This window comes from Octopus sinensis, linkage group LG18 (assembly GCF_006345805.1).
Source record: "Octopus sinensis linkage group LG18, ASM634580v1, whole genome shotgun sequence".
Classification (NCBI taxonomy): Eukaryota; Metazoa; Mollusca; class Cephalopoda; order Octopoda; family Octopodidae; genus Octopus; species Octopus sinensis.
The window spans coordinates 22469697-22487058 of NC_043014.1; the positions used below are offsets into that span (position 1 = coordinate 22469697).

General features: G+C 36.9%; 1 protein-coding gene across 2 annotated transcripts in view; it reads left to right on the forward strand.

Annotated features, from left to right (window-relative positions):
* The first annotated feature begins 2847 nt into the window (after positions 1–2847).
* The window catches only part of LOC115221669 (NF-kappa-B essential modulator), a 66631-nt gene continuing 52116 nt past the window's right edge, over positions 2848–17362 (forward strand). Inside the window, exons 1-2 of one of the 2 annotated variants that reach the window (XM_036510775.1) lie at positions 2848–2977; positions 12458–12583. In XM_036510775.1, the coding sequence (XP_036366668.1) occupies positions 12463–12583 (121 nt within the window). In that variant the 5' untranslated portion in view covers positions 2848–2977; positions 12458–12462. Of the gene's footprint in view, positions 3016–12457; positions 12584–17362 lie in introns of both variants that reach the window. The other variant, XM_029791870.2, reaches the window with a different exon arrangement.

Below are 17362 nucleotides of genomic sequence, written 5' to 3' on the forward strand. Positions count from 1 at the left end.
ACTCTATAAAAAGGCTTTATAGTTATTTCCCTTACAAACCCGAGCAACGCCGGGCAATACTGCTAGTATAAATATAATCAGCTATAAATTTACACTATAAAGATATCATCATCATCGTTTAACATCTGTTTTCCATGCTGGCGTGGGTTGGACAGTTTGACTGAGGACTGGCAAGCCAGAGGCTGTGCCAGGCTTCAATCTGATCTGGCAGTGTTTATACAGCTGGATGCCCTTCCTAACACCAACCACTCTGAGAGTGTAGTGGGTGCTTTTTATGTGCCTACTGGCATGAGGGCCAGTCAGGCGATTCTAGCATTGACCATGCTCGAATGGTGCTTTTTATGTGCCACCAGCATGGGAGCCAGTCAGGTGGCACTGGCAACAACCACACTTGAATGATGCTTTTTACATGCCACCAGCACAGGAGTCAATCTAGCGGTACTGGCATCGGCCATAACAATGATTTCACTTGACTTAACTGGTCTTCTCAAGCGCAGTTTATTGCCCGATGATTGAAGGGTACTCTTAAATGGGCTGGTTATGCGATATTGGTATAGGCCACTGTTATGGTCTCACTTGGCTTGCCGGGTCTTCTCAAGCACAGCATATCTCCAAAATTTCTCAGTTGCTCAATGTGTTTGCAGAGGACAGAAAGAAACATGAAACCATCAAGACTAACACATCGCATATTGTACTTGATAAGGCAAATTTTCATGTATTTCTGTGTCCAGTATTTCTGTGTCCAGTGAAAAAAAACTTCCATTTTGATACATCATTGTGAAATTTGGATGAATATCTTAAGCATTTTGACGTGGGCAAAGTTTATATCTCAGATGGATATAGTAGGAATGCAATAATAATAATGAAATTATTGTATACAGTGCTCAGAGAGCACCGTAATATGAGCATCCGCGCGCACGCAAACACACACACACACACATATGTAATTCAAAAAGTTCAAAGGGGGAATTTTCCATTCAGTATCATGTTTACTATAGAGACTATGTAACAAATTATACTTTACACTTCTATATTTAACTGTGCGTGTATATATTCCTTATTTTTGCTTCTGGTGTCTTCTGCCTTTCCATTAGGAATGTTTGCCTGGGAATTTACTTCAAGTGAAATACTAAAATCGTATGCAACAGATAAATCGTCTTAATAACATATTTCTGTGTACCAGACCTGTAGCTGTTACATTTAGCGTAACGAGTTTTCTGGTGAGGGATTCGTTTACCTTCATTGTCTGTTTGTTGCTTCAGTAGAATTCAACAGATGCACAAAACGGAGAAAATGAAACAAATACGAACGACTTGTTCCGAAACATCCCCGAGTGGGGAACAGTTCTCAAAAATAACCCCCCGTTGTCCCCTCCCCCAATTTCTATGTCCTCGGAATCTACATAGTCCGAGGTATATTTGTAGAGAATTTCATTAAAAAATACCCATTTTTTTAAAAGTTAAGACGAATTGAATTGGACGCCAGAGAATTTTCCGAAATGCCCCACCTCCTAACCCCCCCCCATAAAGTCTGTATATTCGGAATCTACATGATATAACACATATTCGTAGAAAATTTCATTAAAAAACATTTCCATTTTTCTGACAGTTATGATCATCCAAAGTCGGGAGAGGAGCAGAAATCTATAGTTATGCCTTTCAAGTTTCATTTTGTATATATATATATATATATATATATATATATATATATATATGCAACGTGTGTCAGTATGTTAGTGTGCTATCCTTCCAATTTTTGGGGGGGATCTTTTCTCTTATTGAATTCCGATATAATCGTAATCTACTCCATCTGAAAGGTAGTAGTAGAAAATTTCTTACAAAAAAATACGTATTTTCTGAAAGTTATGAGGAAACAAAGCCGATTTTCACACTCACGGAAAATTCTTTTTCATAAATTCGATACAATAGCAATTTACATAATCTGAAGCGTATTTGTAAAAAATTTCATTAAAAGATATTCAATCGGGGCGGGACACTCACGTGTAGGTATCCGCAGTAGTTGTTTCAAGTTCAGCTTTGATTGATTAGATCTACGGTCAAAGAGCTAACAGTTACCGTCTTTTTTCTCCCCAGACAATGACTCTCTAGTTAATGTACCTAATAACCTAATGAGGTTACTCTAGTAATTGTCTAATGATATTCTGCTAACCAGTTCGGGTGGAATTTTGGTTTAAGGACCCCATATAACGCCTCATAACTTTAAAAAAAATTTGGTATTTCAGAGAATGTTTGAAAATTTACGTTCTACACACGGGAATTCATATGATTAGGAAAAAAAACCCAAATTGTGTAAGATTTATGGGCGATTTAGCTGTTATTTTTAGCACATCCTACGACCACCGGATACCGTCCCCATTTCTTTTTACTCTGACATGTATTGTTTTTTTTTTCAATATTTTCTCCCTATAAACATATTTAACGGAATGATGATGCACCGAATTTAAGCAAAAAAATTCGAAAAAAGAGTTAAAGTTTTAGAATATATGAGGGGAGAGTTGAAATTTTTTTTCATAGTTGTATGAATTCCCATGTATAGAACATAAATTCGTAAAAATGTTCTGAAAGTTCCGAACAGTAAAAAAAGTAATGCGGGGTTATATGTAGTGCTTAAACCAGAATTCCGCTTCAGTTAGAATATCATAATTCCTAGCAATTCAAAGTATGAGTGATGACATTTCTTTAATTTATTATTTATATGAAAATATCTACAGTATTTTTTCTATCGGATATTGAATATAAAGCATTTTTTTATTACGTTAGTGTAAGCGTATTTAACCGAAAGGATAAAGTTAACGATCTGAAAAGTGAAAGTGAAATCTGTATTTTCCAGAAACTGTTGAACTCTTTTGCTGGGTAAGTTAGTTATGGTATGTGGTAATTACACCAAACACCAGCAGCAACACATAACAAGGAAGTGGAGTTACTACACTATAGTCACATTCACAAATAACTTGGAAGTAAGCAATATTCGATGTAACATTTTCTTTTATAATAGGTATCGTATAGTTTATCGTTATTTCTTTCATGTGATTATTTATTATTTTCTGTTTATATTTGAAAAATATTCATTCATATATAATACATTTGTTATTGAAATTTCGATTACGAATAGAGTCCATTTTCTCAATTTAGTTTTCCGTCTACATTTCATTTTCAAATTTCACAAATTCTATGGAAGTTATTAACTTACTAGATTGGTCACGAATGTTCAGCTTTATAGTGGAAACGGCGTAGTGTTGTTCATGCGTTTTCCTCAAACGAACAGTGATTAAGGTACTGTTAGAATGTGTTTAATATTCTTATGGTTTCATCCGGGAATCAAAATAATCGAAGATTCGATAAGTCACCCCTTACCGTAAAGAAACAACCCAACAACATTTATATCGCTGTTATCTTATTTAATATAACCAATGAATATTATAATTTCTTTCTCATCAAGAATACCTCATAAGAATATACTAGATTTTAGCATAAACCTTTTGTTCACGTTTCCGTTTTAAACCTCCACGGTCTCTGTCGGAGGGATCGTACTAAATCATTGATCAGAAACCACAGTTTACGGAAAGAAATCTATTTTAGATACATGCTGCCATTAGTAAATATTTAGTTGTGAAGATTGTGTTGTTTTTGTCTCAGATGTATTGATGTTGAGCAGACTTATCAAAGATTTTCCAGCTGTGTCAATTTCGTCTTTTTATGTCAGTAACTACATTGTTCAAAATGTTCTTCGAAGATAGCAGGATGTAAATTTGGCGAATATTTGGTTGGTATTTCCAAATATTCGAGCGACAACTCAGGTTCCCACGTTGACAAAAATTGCGATTAAAGAATGATTTTACTTTTTATGTCAAGTGTTTACTGTATGCCAACCAGTTCTGGTGTACGTCATTTTTATGTCTCCTAAATTTCCATGATCTAATGTTAGTGCATCCAGCATATATCCTTAATTAATAAGAATATATATATATATATATATATATATATATAAATTTCTGCGTGATATTTTCTACAAACATATGCTGCCAATTAGTCATGAAATGTTTCTAGTATTGTGAGCCTTACATTTTGGCTTGTCTTTTGCCACATGGACATTACATAGTTAGCGGTAGTTGCAATTATTAAGTCCACATTATTCAGTTGATGATCTACAGTTCTCTATATATATCCATACCAGGTGGGTGTGTAAATTTTTATAAAACTCCTTCATATCACTTCTACAGTCCAACCTGGATGAATACATTCTTCAATTATGCACTTAAGTAAGCTCAGCTAATAACTCTTCACTTGTTGCAGACTACTCCCTTTTTACTCATCCAACATGGTGCATTTTTCTATCTCAGCAACATTTTCACTAATTTAGTTGGACTAGGAATCAAATGCTGCAATGCTGCCTGTTTCAGATAGGACTGCCATCTATGGACCGCACTACCTTTCGGTTATTTGGGGGGGGGGGGTCTTTTCGATTGCGGAGATTCCATCGGTATTTCGAAATTAAAATTCTGAAAACGGGTTTTTGAGGTTTTCAAAATCTTCAATTTGTAAGTCCGTTCCAACCGGAAAATCCGACAAGCTAGAAACAACAACCAAACCGAAGATCCACTTTCTAAATACGAATTACCAAAAAATGGAAAAAAAAATTTTAATGTCATCTTGTCGTGTGTGTGTGTGCAAAAAAAGTAATTTTACACAACTCTCTTCCAAAAGACCCTCAACTACATCATGTTCACTTTCTGTTACAGATGCATTGGCGGAGGGGTGTTTATTTATTTTTTAAAAATTGAAATTTACAAAATTATTTTCCAAAATCATAATCTCCGTATTTTTCTTCGTATTTCGCCAAAAAAAGATTTAAAAAAAAGTGAAAAATTGGGGATGTAGATGGGTGGGGGAATAAAAATTTTGAAATGCCGATGTTTTCGCAGATCGGAATCTCCGCAGTCGAAAAAGTGGGTTTCTGTAGAAAAAATAAAAACAACAAAAGAAACCGGAAGGGAGTGCAGTCCATGTCTTTTACCTCCGCCCATTTATGATACAGCCCATGTCTAATTCATGACAGTTCCTCTTTTGCTCACTTTAAAAAGGTGATATAAATTTGGTTTGCGAGTTTCAAGAATGCATCAAAGATGTTGATGATTTTGTTGTTTAACCCTAGGTCAACTCTTATCGAGCATTGTTATTTCCAGCATTGATTATCTCGTATTTTTCTGTATGTTCAGGGAGCCCAAGACCATTTCCTCGACTCTTCCAAAAGACCCTCAACTACATCATGTTCACTTTCTGTTACAGATGCATTGGCGGAGGGGTGTTTATTTATTTTTTAAAAATTGAAATTTACAAAATTATTTTCCAAAATCATAATCTCCGTATTTTTCTTCGTATTTCGCCAAAAAAAGATTTTAAAAAAAGTGAAAAATTGGGGATGTAGATGGGTGGGGGAATAAAAATTTTGAAATGCCGATGTTTTCGCAGATCGGAATCTCCGCAGTCGAAAAAGTGGGTTTCTGTAGAAAAAATAAAAACAACAAAAGAAACCGGAAGGGAGTGCAGTCCATGTCTTTTACCTCCGCCCATTTATGATACAGCCCATGTCTAATTCATGACAGTTCCTCTTTTGCTCACTTTAAAAAGGTGATATAAATTTGGTTTGCGAGTTTCAAGAATGCATCAAAGATGTTGATGATTTTGTTGTTTAACCCTAGGTCAACTCTTATCGAGCATTGTTATTTCCAGCATTGATTATCTCGTATTTTTCTGTATGTTCAGGGAGCCCAAGACCATTTCCTCGACTTGCATGTTTATAAGAATGTAGGTATGAATCGAAAGCAATTTGGCTGCTATTTCTAGTAAATCGAAGTTCCGTCGTTAGTTTGTCGATGAAATGAATAGATAAAAAAAAGTTGAGAAAAAGAAAAATGGTGAAGATTAAAGAAAAGGTAAAAGAAAATAAATTGCAAAAATAAGTACCTAACTGAAATTATTAAAAATAGTAAGTTTTTCTTCTTAGAAGTGGGGCACAAAGCGAACGGTCTATTTTATGTTTGATCACACTCAAGGACACTTGATATTTTACTATTCTTGCCATGATTATAATATTTTGTCAACTGAATCTTTTGTCTTAGGGGTGAAGAAAGATAACCTAACGCATTCATGCTAGAGGAAATTAAGTACCAGCACAAGTAACGGAGTCCTATGATCGATTGAGTCGGGATTAGGCTATTATTGGTATTTAACCTAACACCTTCTCTGTATTTAGTATTTGAGCTAGATATGGCTTTAATTTTTAAAGTAGCTGTTAAGAAGCGCCAGATTTATGCTAGATAACAAAAAATGCTATGCTTAATATAAGAGAAAAATTTTAAGGAGCACACCCTATTCTTAGAGACGAAAGATTTTTGAATATACTAGATTTCGATCGATTTGATCCCCGATCATCACCGGAGGTCTAATTGCCAGATATGTTCAATGGATACGATTCGATCTGATCCATTAGACCACCACTGCATGTACACGTAACTTGTCTCTAACTGTTTGAAATTAATGTTTGCACGTGTGGTAGAGTAGATTAGCCAAGAAAACAATGATATAACACTTAAAATGTTTTAACATTATGAAACTCCAGTTCTTAACAGCTACTTTGTTTTTTTCCAGAGATGTTGAGGACTAAGTATAATAACTAATGTTCAAATAGGTCAAATAGCTGTCCATTGGAGCAATCGACAAAGGTACTGAAATTAGAGAATATCAACTTTAATACTTTTTTTTTACGTAGATCGAAAAAACGTCTTTCGGTATCCTTTATAAATTAAAAATTAAAGCCATATCTAGCTCAAATACTAAATACAAAGTAGGTGTTATGTTAAATACCAGTAGTAGCCTAACTCCGACTCAATCGATCATAGAGCTCCGTTACTTGTGCTGGTACTTAATTTCCTCTAGCATGAATGAGTTAGGTTATCTTTCTTCTTGCAATATTTATTTGACAACTCACGAAATAAAAAATCATCTGATAATTTGGGAGAGTACTTTTAGTCTTTTCATAAAGTAGATCACGGTACTTCTTCGGAATTCCCCCACCCCCACTCTATAACTTTTGAACCAGTAGTTAAAAAAAAAAATTCAGATTCATGTTTTTGATAGCGGAGATTACGATTTAGGGATCTTTTCGGTTTGAACGGCAGTTTTTTCTAGCGGTGTCATATGAAATGTCACCCATAATTATGACCTTAGTATCGATCTATTGCATTTCAGTCTGTTTTAGGGTTAGGGTGGGAGGAAGGGTATCTTTATTTCTTCAGAAATGTAAACAAACCCAATCTGTTTCTTAAACGAGGAACATATTCATACGGCACAGAATGTTTTCACCTCAATAAACGTCATTGATTGGTTGAAATTGCAGAAATTGAAGAAAAACAACAACAAATATCTTACAAACTATAGAATTTTCTCAATAAAGCCAAGAGAAAAAGATGTTTTATAAACACATTCTACCAGTATACGAAGTTTAAAAGTGTTTAGTTACGTGGAAATTATTTTTAAAAACTGTCGTTCAAACCAAAAAGATCCCGATTTAGGAAAAAAAAAATTAATTTCAATGTTTTTAAAAAGTTACAGATAATTTTCACCCAACCAGGAAACATGATTTGGAAGCTGTCATTTTGTACGTGTCAACTGTAAACAAAGCAAATAAATTGGGTGGTTGGGTGTAGGTTGGGGTGGGGGGAGTATTTGAAAAAAAATTTTTTTGGTATAACTACAGATTTCTGCCCCAGGATCTTTTCCCTTTCAACGGCAAATCAAGAAATTAATTTTTTGTAACTAAAAACTTTCAATGTACCAGACATGTAGCTATTATTTTTTGGGTTTTCTGGTGAGCGTTTCATTTGCCTTCATTGCCCGTTTGTTGCTTCAGTAGAAATCAACGGATGCACAAATCGGAGAAAATGAAACAAATATGGACGACTTGTTCCAAAACACCTCCGAGTGGGGAACAGTCCTCAAAAATAACCCCCAATTGTTTTCCCCAAAATTTCCTATGTTCTCGGAATCTACATAGTCCGAGGTATATTTGAATTTCATTAAAAAAATATCCATTTTCTTGAAAGTTAAGACAAATTGAATTGGACGACAGTGATTTTCCGAAATTCCCCACCTCCTAAAACACTTTCACCCAAAAGTTTTGTATATTCGGAATCTACATGATATAACACATTCGTAGACAATTTCATTTAAAAATATACATTTTTCTGACAGTTATGATCATCCAAAGTCGGGAGAAGGGCAAAAATCTGTAGTTATGCCCTTTTTTTTTTTTTTGCTAAATCGTAATCTCCGATATCTAAAACATGAATCTGAAAAAAAAATCTTTTTTAAATTACTGGCTCAAAAGTTATAGGGTTGGGGGAATTCCGAAGAAGTGCCTAGATTACTCCCTCCTAAAGCTCTGGCATTAAAGTGTGCAGTAGTAATAGTAGTCGTGCTTTTTCCGAACGGACCCTCGCCTCCATTTGTGTGCTAGCGCGTGCACACACACACAGTGAGGAGATCTCACATTTTGGTTCTAAAATTGTCATTGTTATTGTCCAGTCCTAATTGAGTCCTATAATCGAAGGTATCCCACCTGTTCTGATCCTGTCTTTTATTCAGATACAATTAACTTACGACCACCCGATCTCATGAATCTATCGGTGGCTCTTCTAGTATCTGGTGTAGAGCTGACGTTTTCAACAGCTGTGCTGCTATACACTTGTGTGCTACGTATGGTCCACATGTGTTCCACGAGTTTTTGAGGCAAATTATTTGAGAAAATTTAAGTTTGTAATGCATTGTATTGCATCTATGCATTCTTTTGCAGCCAGGTGCAATGCATGTGCCCATCCCTGTTTTGGAATCGTTTCAAACCTCTTTTTTAATAGTTTAAAAAAGCTGATGTGCGTATTTTCAGCACCTCTTTCAATCTGCTGTCAGTAGAAAACGTTGAAAATCGCAGACAACTAAGTCAGTGCTTATCGTCACTTTTCCATGGTTATATGGTCATGTAGCCTTATATTGGTAACTTTTCTCCCTGGTATGCAGACAAATGAAGCCTTTGTTGATTTGAGTAGCAAGTTGTTTTACCTTATATAAACCTGTTTTTAGCTTTTGCTCTCTGACCATTCGAGAGTTTAAGTGTTTGGCCACTAACACATCACAGGAGTGTCACCACTAACTGGACAGAATAATCTGTCATTTTGGTTAGTTATGAGATACTCTATTGTGATGTGTATAGAAACATATGGAGGTTATGTTTTTTTTTATGAAAATATTTGGCGAGAGCGAAAGAGAAAACCAGAAACATCATTTAGTCTTTGATACCAACTCACTTGAAGCCATACATACTAAAGGACTCGTATTTAAATGATAGTTGCCTTTTAACATTATTAATCATTTGAGAGCTCAAATTAGTCAACACCAGCATAGTGTAGCAATAATGAGACAAGCCAATAAAAAAAGCTTCAATGTCCTCACTCAACATGCTAGAAATAGCAACCAAATCCCCATCAAATCACAAACCACCCTCTTAGAAAACAAAGCATTGAGTAATATGCCCTGGGTTGCTTCCATATTAGAAAATAAGATAGGTTGGTCAAGGCTAGAATCTCTTTTAATATATGTGCTTGTTCAGGGCTTACCTGGAGCTAAATAACAACAAACACAGGGGCTTCTGTTTAGCTGCTTGAATTACAACAAATAGCAGCTTAATCTACTTCAAATCCACCCTACCATTGCAAAAGCAAGACGGCCACTTTGGATAATTAAGTGCAGGATGCACTGTACTAAAAACAAAAGAAATTCCTCAAAAAATCCCCAAATAATAAAAAAACCCCCAAATAGGATGATTTGTTTAACTTCCGTTTTTTTTTTTCACCACTGCTTTCCTAAGTTTGGATGCAGAATAATTTTGAGACAGGATTTTATAGTCAGTGCAGTCAGTCAACAAAGAATCAGTACCACATTGTTCAAACAATGATGAATGTGGCATATACAAACATTGACACACATTCCTACACATGCACGTATATACATACATATATATCAGTGTACATGTGTGTGTATATACATAAATAAAAATGTATATATATATATATGTGTGTGTGTGTGTATGTATGTATGTATGTGTTGGTATTTATTTGTATATGTGGATGTACTTGGATATATGTGTGGATTTGTGTATGGAAGTATTGGTGTGTATGGATAGGGATATGTGTTTCGCCTGTGCTTTCGGTTCTTTTTTTCATTTTAACTTTATTTGTATAATTGTATATAGAGTAGAATTACCCTGTTCAACCTCTAATTATTTTACCGCTAATGTGTGTGTGAATATATATCCAGGTATATATGTGCATATATATATATATATATATATATATATATATATATATATATATATATGCACACACACGTGTGTGTATGTGTGTGTATGTTTATGCATGTATGTGAATGTGTGTATATATATATGCAACAGTGTATCTATTTATGTATTTGCGTATGTATATATGTATGTGCATGTATGTATATGGGTGTATATGCATGTACAAATCCATGTATCTGTATGTATGTATGCTTGTGTATGAATATATATACGTATCTGTATGGATGTATTGATATAGCTATACGATCCTGTGGAGTGTATGGATTTACATTTACTTGTGGTGCCACATTGTATGGCTGAACATGAAATCACATGGTCACAAAACGAGCTTCTTCACCACACAGTCTTGCCAGAATGCCTTTGATCATATGTGAGCTCAATCAGTGTTTAAATGGAGCAGCATACACTATATAAAGTTCCAGATATTTTACTACCCACCCCCAAAAATCTTTGTTATAATTGAAAGTTAATTACAACATTAGTAGTTTACTAATTAGGAATATAATCAAGAAAGAGGCATCGAAAGTTATTTATTTTGACCTCTTTATTTTATATTCTCAAATAGCACAACAGTTCACAGTTATCTTAACATTCCCTGTGTTTTTCTCTGATATTATTATCTCCTTTCTTGCTAGAACTTTTGGCCAAACAAAAACATGAAAATGCTTAAATAAAAATCAAAGAAATTGAAGTGTTTCTTAAGTTTTGAGAGATTTTTGTTAGCTAGTGCATGAGATCTTATCCCTTGCAGGAACTATATTTCTGGATAAAATATTTTAACCAGTGTATCTTTTTACATTTAACTGTTATGAGTAGGTTGTGGGTCCATCCTATCTGTGTGGTAATTTGCTGGGTGGTTAGTGTTATGAATGGCATCCAGCCATAAAAACCATGTCAAAACAGACACAGAAGTATGTTACAGGCCAGCTCCTGTCAAACTGTCCGAGGACATTAAATGATGATGATGATCTACTTCATAATGTGAAACTGAGCTAAAGCACAAGCTCTTTTGATCAATGGCTTAAGAGACATAAAAACGTTTTATATATTCCCTTTAATCTATATACAACAACAAAAAGTCTTCTTCAGTACTCTCTTTCATTTCTGTAAGAAATTTTGTGTACTCAGCATTGACTAATCTAGCTTTCTCTGTGGTCAAAAGAGCAGATTCACCAATATTGCATCTGATTAGATCAATTGCTAATGCACTATGACAAACCTTTGGTTATCAAGCAATAAAACCTAGTCTTTAATGGAGTAAAATTTTCATTTTTGCAATGGCCTCAATTGATCGAATCAGTGTGTTATAATAATGATTTCAAATTTTGGCACAAGGCCAGCAAGTCCAGATGAAGGAGTGAGTCGATTACATAGACTCCAGTGCTCAACTGGTACTTATCGACCCTAAGAAGATGAAAGGCAAAGTTGACCAGCTTTTGGAACATAAAAACAGATGACATGTTGCTAAGCATTTTGCCCAACATGCTAATGATTCTGCCAGTTTGATGTCTTCAGTGTTCTTTAATAATGTCAAAAAATAATTTAAAAGTGGAGATTCTTCCCTTGATAGGAACTGAAAGTTTCTCATGTCATGAAACTTAAAATGATGTTTTGTAAAGGAATGGAGTAGTGAATTAACAGCATCTCAAATATTGCTGTACTATAGTTTATATGAATAACTGATTCTAAGAAATTTACATCAAGTGTTTATCTGATTAGGAAAGTAGGTAAACTGATTGGTACCACATTTACCTAGATGTCTTGCAAACAACTTGCACATGCAAGTACTACCAGTCAAAAACTCTGCATACCAGAAGCCATCAAATGTATGGGGTCATCAGGAGAGAATGTGTGCCGTTTCGGAGCCTACCTCTTGACGGCATCAATGTGCACCAGCCCCCCTTTCCCAACTAAAAATATTTTTGGCTTTTGTTATTGCAATATGTATAATGTCAGAAATATTATGTACAACATCAAATATTTGTCAATTTTATATGTGACTTTTATTTATTGCTTTTATTTTTCGTAGAACTAATGGAGTCCTCTTCATCATCAACTGACTTTGAAAGTTCTGAGATTTCTTTCGATGAGCTTTCATTGGACAAAGCTATTCTTGTCATCAAACAACAGTGTAATGACATAAATAATCTCAGAAGTAAGTATATAAAACTAATAATAATTTACTACTGTTATTATTATTATTATTATTATTATTATTATTATTATTATTATTATCAGTAACAGATTTATCATTGTCATCGTTATTACACGAAATTTTTTGTTTACAATAGAAATACACCCATTACTTTCATCAGTTGGCATTTGACATAGTCCATGCTGAACTACAATCATCGTTTGTTTCTAAAAATTTCACTTGGTTGGAATTATCTACCTTGTCCATTAAAAAAATTTTATTTTTGTTTTTTAGATTTTGAACATACCTTTAGTTAAAAGTTTTTCAACTCCCTATACTACACACATGAAACACTGTCATATGCATAGTTAGTATACAGAATACTTCTTTGAGGTTTTTTTCTTCATTATTGCTACACCTGTATTGATAAAAGCAAAATTCTGTCTGTCCATCTGGGACTTCTACACAGATGTATTATATCATTTTGGAATTAGGATGATCCCAGGATTGAAAGTCTGCTCTTCATTTGGTTCTTGAACATCCAGCATTTGGGTTGATATTTCTAGCAGGTAAAGCTTGGCCGATTCATGCCATCTTAGTTGGCATTTGTCAGATGATGTCAGAAATCAAGAAGGAGATAAATGAATTTCACTTCGTTAATTTTATGTTGAGATAAGAATTTTAGGACAAATTGGCCAACAGTTGGAATTTGACTTGGGACTGGAACAACAGAACGATTGCATTACAGAATTAAGGACATATAATCATTATAGATGTATTATAGTCATGCTATTTAACTCTCTTTAGTTTTGGGCCACTGAACCATAGGAGCTAGCTTAACAACCCACATGGAGTGCGGCTCTTAAACTAGTCTATGATTAAAAAAAAATGTTCCTGTTTTTAAGATATCATGCACCTAAAACTATGTATATTATCCAATATTATTGTAGCTTTTTTTTTAAAGGCAGTAGGATGTGATTAAAGGGTAATTTGGCTGTTATTTCTATTTTGAGTGGTCATGTAAATGCTCTGATGTTGATTCGCCTACAGTATAAACTGTAGATAAGTAAAGTTTTAGATAATCTACATTCTCAATAAGGAGACAGATGCTTGAACAGAGATGTGTCGATATGTGCTGCATCCAAGAAGTATGGTGGAGAGGAGGTTCTGCTAGGTTCCTCACAGGCAAAGAACACAGGTACAAGATTTTCTGGGCAGGGAACACTGACAGGGTTGGGGGTGTGGGTATACTTCTTGCGGAGAAATGGGTAGATAAAGTAATTGAGATAGTCAGAGTATGCGACTGAATACTTAAGATTAGATTAGTGCTCCATCATGGGTTAGCAACTGTTATCTCAGCCAGGGCTACCAGATGGACAGAAAGACCGATTCTATGACACCCTCTTGCAGACTACTGCATTGACGAATGACAGGGACCTTCTCTTTGTGGCTGGCGACTTCAATGGACATGTTGGACAACATGTCAGGGGCTTCCACGGCATACATGGAGGCTATGGTTTGGGCTCTCGCAATGAGGAGGGAACCAGGCTACTGGAGTTCTGTGATGCAAATGATCTTATGGTTTGCAACACTAACTTCAGAAAACCTGCCAGCCACCTAGTGACCTACTGCTCTAGCAGACACACTAGTCAGATCGACTACATCCTCACCAGAAAAAGGGAAAGATGGCTGCTTATAAATGCCAAAACCTTCCCAGGTGAAGAATGTACCACACAACATAGACTAGTAGTTTGTGACTTCAGGATCAGGGCTAAATGGATTCCCAGAAGACGACCATCAAGGAGAAGAAGGGTCTGGAGACTTAAAGATCCTGCAAATGAACAGAGATTTAGAGACATATTACTCAAAGCCTTTGACGAAATAGAAGGGGATATAGTTTCACATGGTATAGAAGACAACAGGAGGTTCCTACAGGACAACCTGCTAAGGGCCACCGACCAGATCTGTGGATGGTGCAAAGTCCCCTCCTGACCCAAAATAACGTGGTGTAGAACACTGTGGTTGACAGGGCTATTAGACAAAAGAAACAGGCTTGGAAGGACTGGAAGAATGGTGGTAGCAGGGAAGTGTATCAAACTGCCAGAAGGGAATCTAGGAGGCAGGTATATTTAGCCAGAGGGGAAGCAGATAAAATTTGCCAAAATTCTGCGCCGTGAGGACGAAAGACTTAAGGTATTTCGTGTTGCAAGACAGTGTGTGAGAGAGAATCGTGACGTGGTAGGAGAGAAATGTGTTCGCATGGATGATGATTCACTTGCGCTGAATGAGGATGCAAAGAGAGAGGTTTGGAGACGCCACTTTGAAAGGTTGCTGTATAAGGAAAATGGATGGGATAAAGAGAGTCTGCCGAACGTCGACCCAACAGAGGGACCAGCTATCCGAGTTGACAGTTCCTTGGTAGTTAAGGCAATTAGAAGCATGAAGACAGGGAAAGCCCCAGGCCCATCAGGAATTACTCCAGAGATGCTCAAAATATCTGGGAGTGTCAGCTATAGCCTAGTCACCCATATGGTGAAGCAGCATAATAGTCAACTGCTATAATGGTAAAGGTGACGCTTTAGTTACAAATAATTACAGAGGTATCAAGCTGTTGGATCAGGTAATGAAGGTTACGGAGTGGGTCATAGCCCAACTGATTAGGGAGAGAGTCAGCTTGGATGAGATGCAGTTTGATTTCGTGCCAGGGAAAAGCACCACTGATGCTATATTCAGCTGCAGGAGAAATACCTAGCCAAAGATAAGCCCCTGTACCTGGCTTTTGTTGACATGGAGAAAGCCTTCGACAGGGTCCCATGATACCTTATTTGGTGGTCAATGAGGAAACTAGGGATAGATGAATGGTTGGTGAGAGCTATGCAAGCCATGTACAGGGACGTTGTAAGTAAGGTGAGGGTTGGCAACGAGTACACTGAAGAATTCCGGGTAGAGGTAGGGGTCCACCAAGGTTCAGTCCTCAGCCCCCTCCTATTTATCATAGTCCTCCAAGCAATAACAGAGGAATTCAAGACAGGATGCCCCTGGGAGCTCCTATATGCTGATGACCTTGCTCTAATTGCTGAGTCACTATCAGAACTAGAGACGAAGTTTCAAGTGTGGAAACAAGGATTAGAATCGAAGGACCTTAGAATCAACCTAGCTAAAACCAAAGTCCTAATATGTAGGAAGGCAGGCAAACCACAAATCTCTTCAGGTAGATGGCCCTGCTCAATCTGTAGTAGAGTTGTAGGTAGAAACTTTATAAGATGCACCCAGTGTAAGCTATGGACACATAAGAGGTGCAGTAATATCAAAGGGAGGCTAACTAGGAAAATAGTTTTTGTATGTGGCAGATGCTTGGGAGCAATAAACACTGAAAATGTGCAGAGAACAACTTCCACCACATTCCAGGGAGAAAAACTAGAAGTAGTTGATAGCTTCCATTACCTTGGGGACCAAGTCAGTAGCAGAGGTTGGTGCGCTGAAAGTGTAGCTGCTAGAATAAGAATAGCTTGGGCAAAGTTCAGAGATTACTTACCTCTGATGGCGACAAAGGGCCTCTCGCTCAGAGTAAAAGGTAGACTGTATGACACTTGTGTATGAACAGCCATGCTACATGGCAGTGAAACACGGGCTGTGACTGCTGAATACATGCGTAAGCTTGCGAGGAATGAAGCCAGTATGCTCCGATGGATGTGTAATATCAGTGTGCATACACGACAGTGTAGGTATCTTGAGAGAAATGTTGGACATAAGAAGCATCAGCTGTGGTGTGCAAGAGAGACGACTGCGCTGGTATGGTCATGTGGCAAGAATGGATGAGGACAGCTGTGTGAAAAAGTGCCACACCCTAGCGGTTGAGGGAACCTGTGTAAGAGGTAAACCCAGGAAGACCTGGGATGAAGTGGTAAAGCACGACCTTTGAACATTAGGCCTCACTGAGGCAATGACTAGTGACCGAGACCTTTGGAAATATGCCATGCGTGAGAAGACCAGGCAAGCCAAATGAAACCATAATCTCATGGCATATGCCAGGGTCATAACCAGCCCACTTATGCGTACCTTTTCCTCCTTTGGACACTAAAACTCTGCTTGCGAAGACCTGTTGAGGCAAGTGAAATCAATCAACCAATCAAAAGCAAAATCAAATTCGATGACTGGCGTCCGTGCTAGCAGGGTGCAAAGATCACCATACGAGCGTGATTATTGACAGAGCGGCTAATCGACGTCCGTGGCAGTGGCACTTAAAGGGCACCATTCGAGCGTGATCGTTACCAGCGTCACCTTACTGGCACTTGTACCCGTGCTAGTAGGGTGCCAAGAGCACTATCTGAGCGTGATCGTTGCCAGAGCAGCCAACTGGCTTCCGTGCCAGTGAGCACTTAACAGGGCACCATTTGAGCGTGATCGTTACCAAAGTCACCTTCTGGCACCTATGCTGGTGGCATGTATAAAAGGATTTGAGTGAGGTCGTTGCCAGTACTGCCTGACTGGCCCCCGTGCCGGTGGCATGTAAAAAGCACCCACTACACTCTCGGAGTGGTTGGCGTTAGGAAGGGCATCCAGCTGTAGAAACTCTGCCAAATCAAGACTGGAGCCTGGTGCAGCCATCTGGTTCGCCAGCCCTCACTCAAAATCGTCCAACCCATACTGGCATGGAAAGCGGATATTAAACGATGATGATGATGATGAGACATTTACATTTTATATCATTTCTGTGAATTGAAACGATCAGTAAGATTATTTTCTTCTTGATCAATTCGATTGTTATCTTTTATCTTTCATAGATCTTCTACATGATTA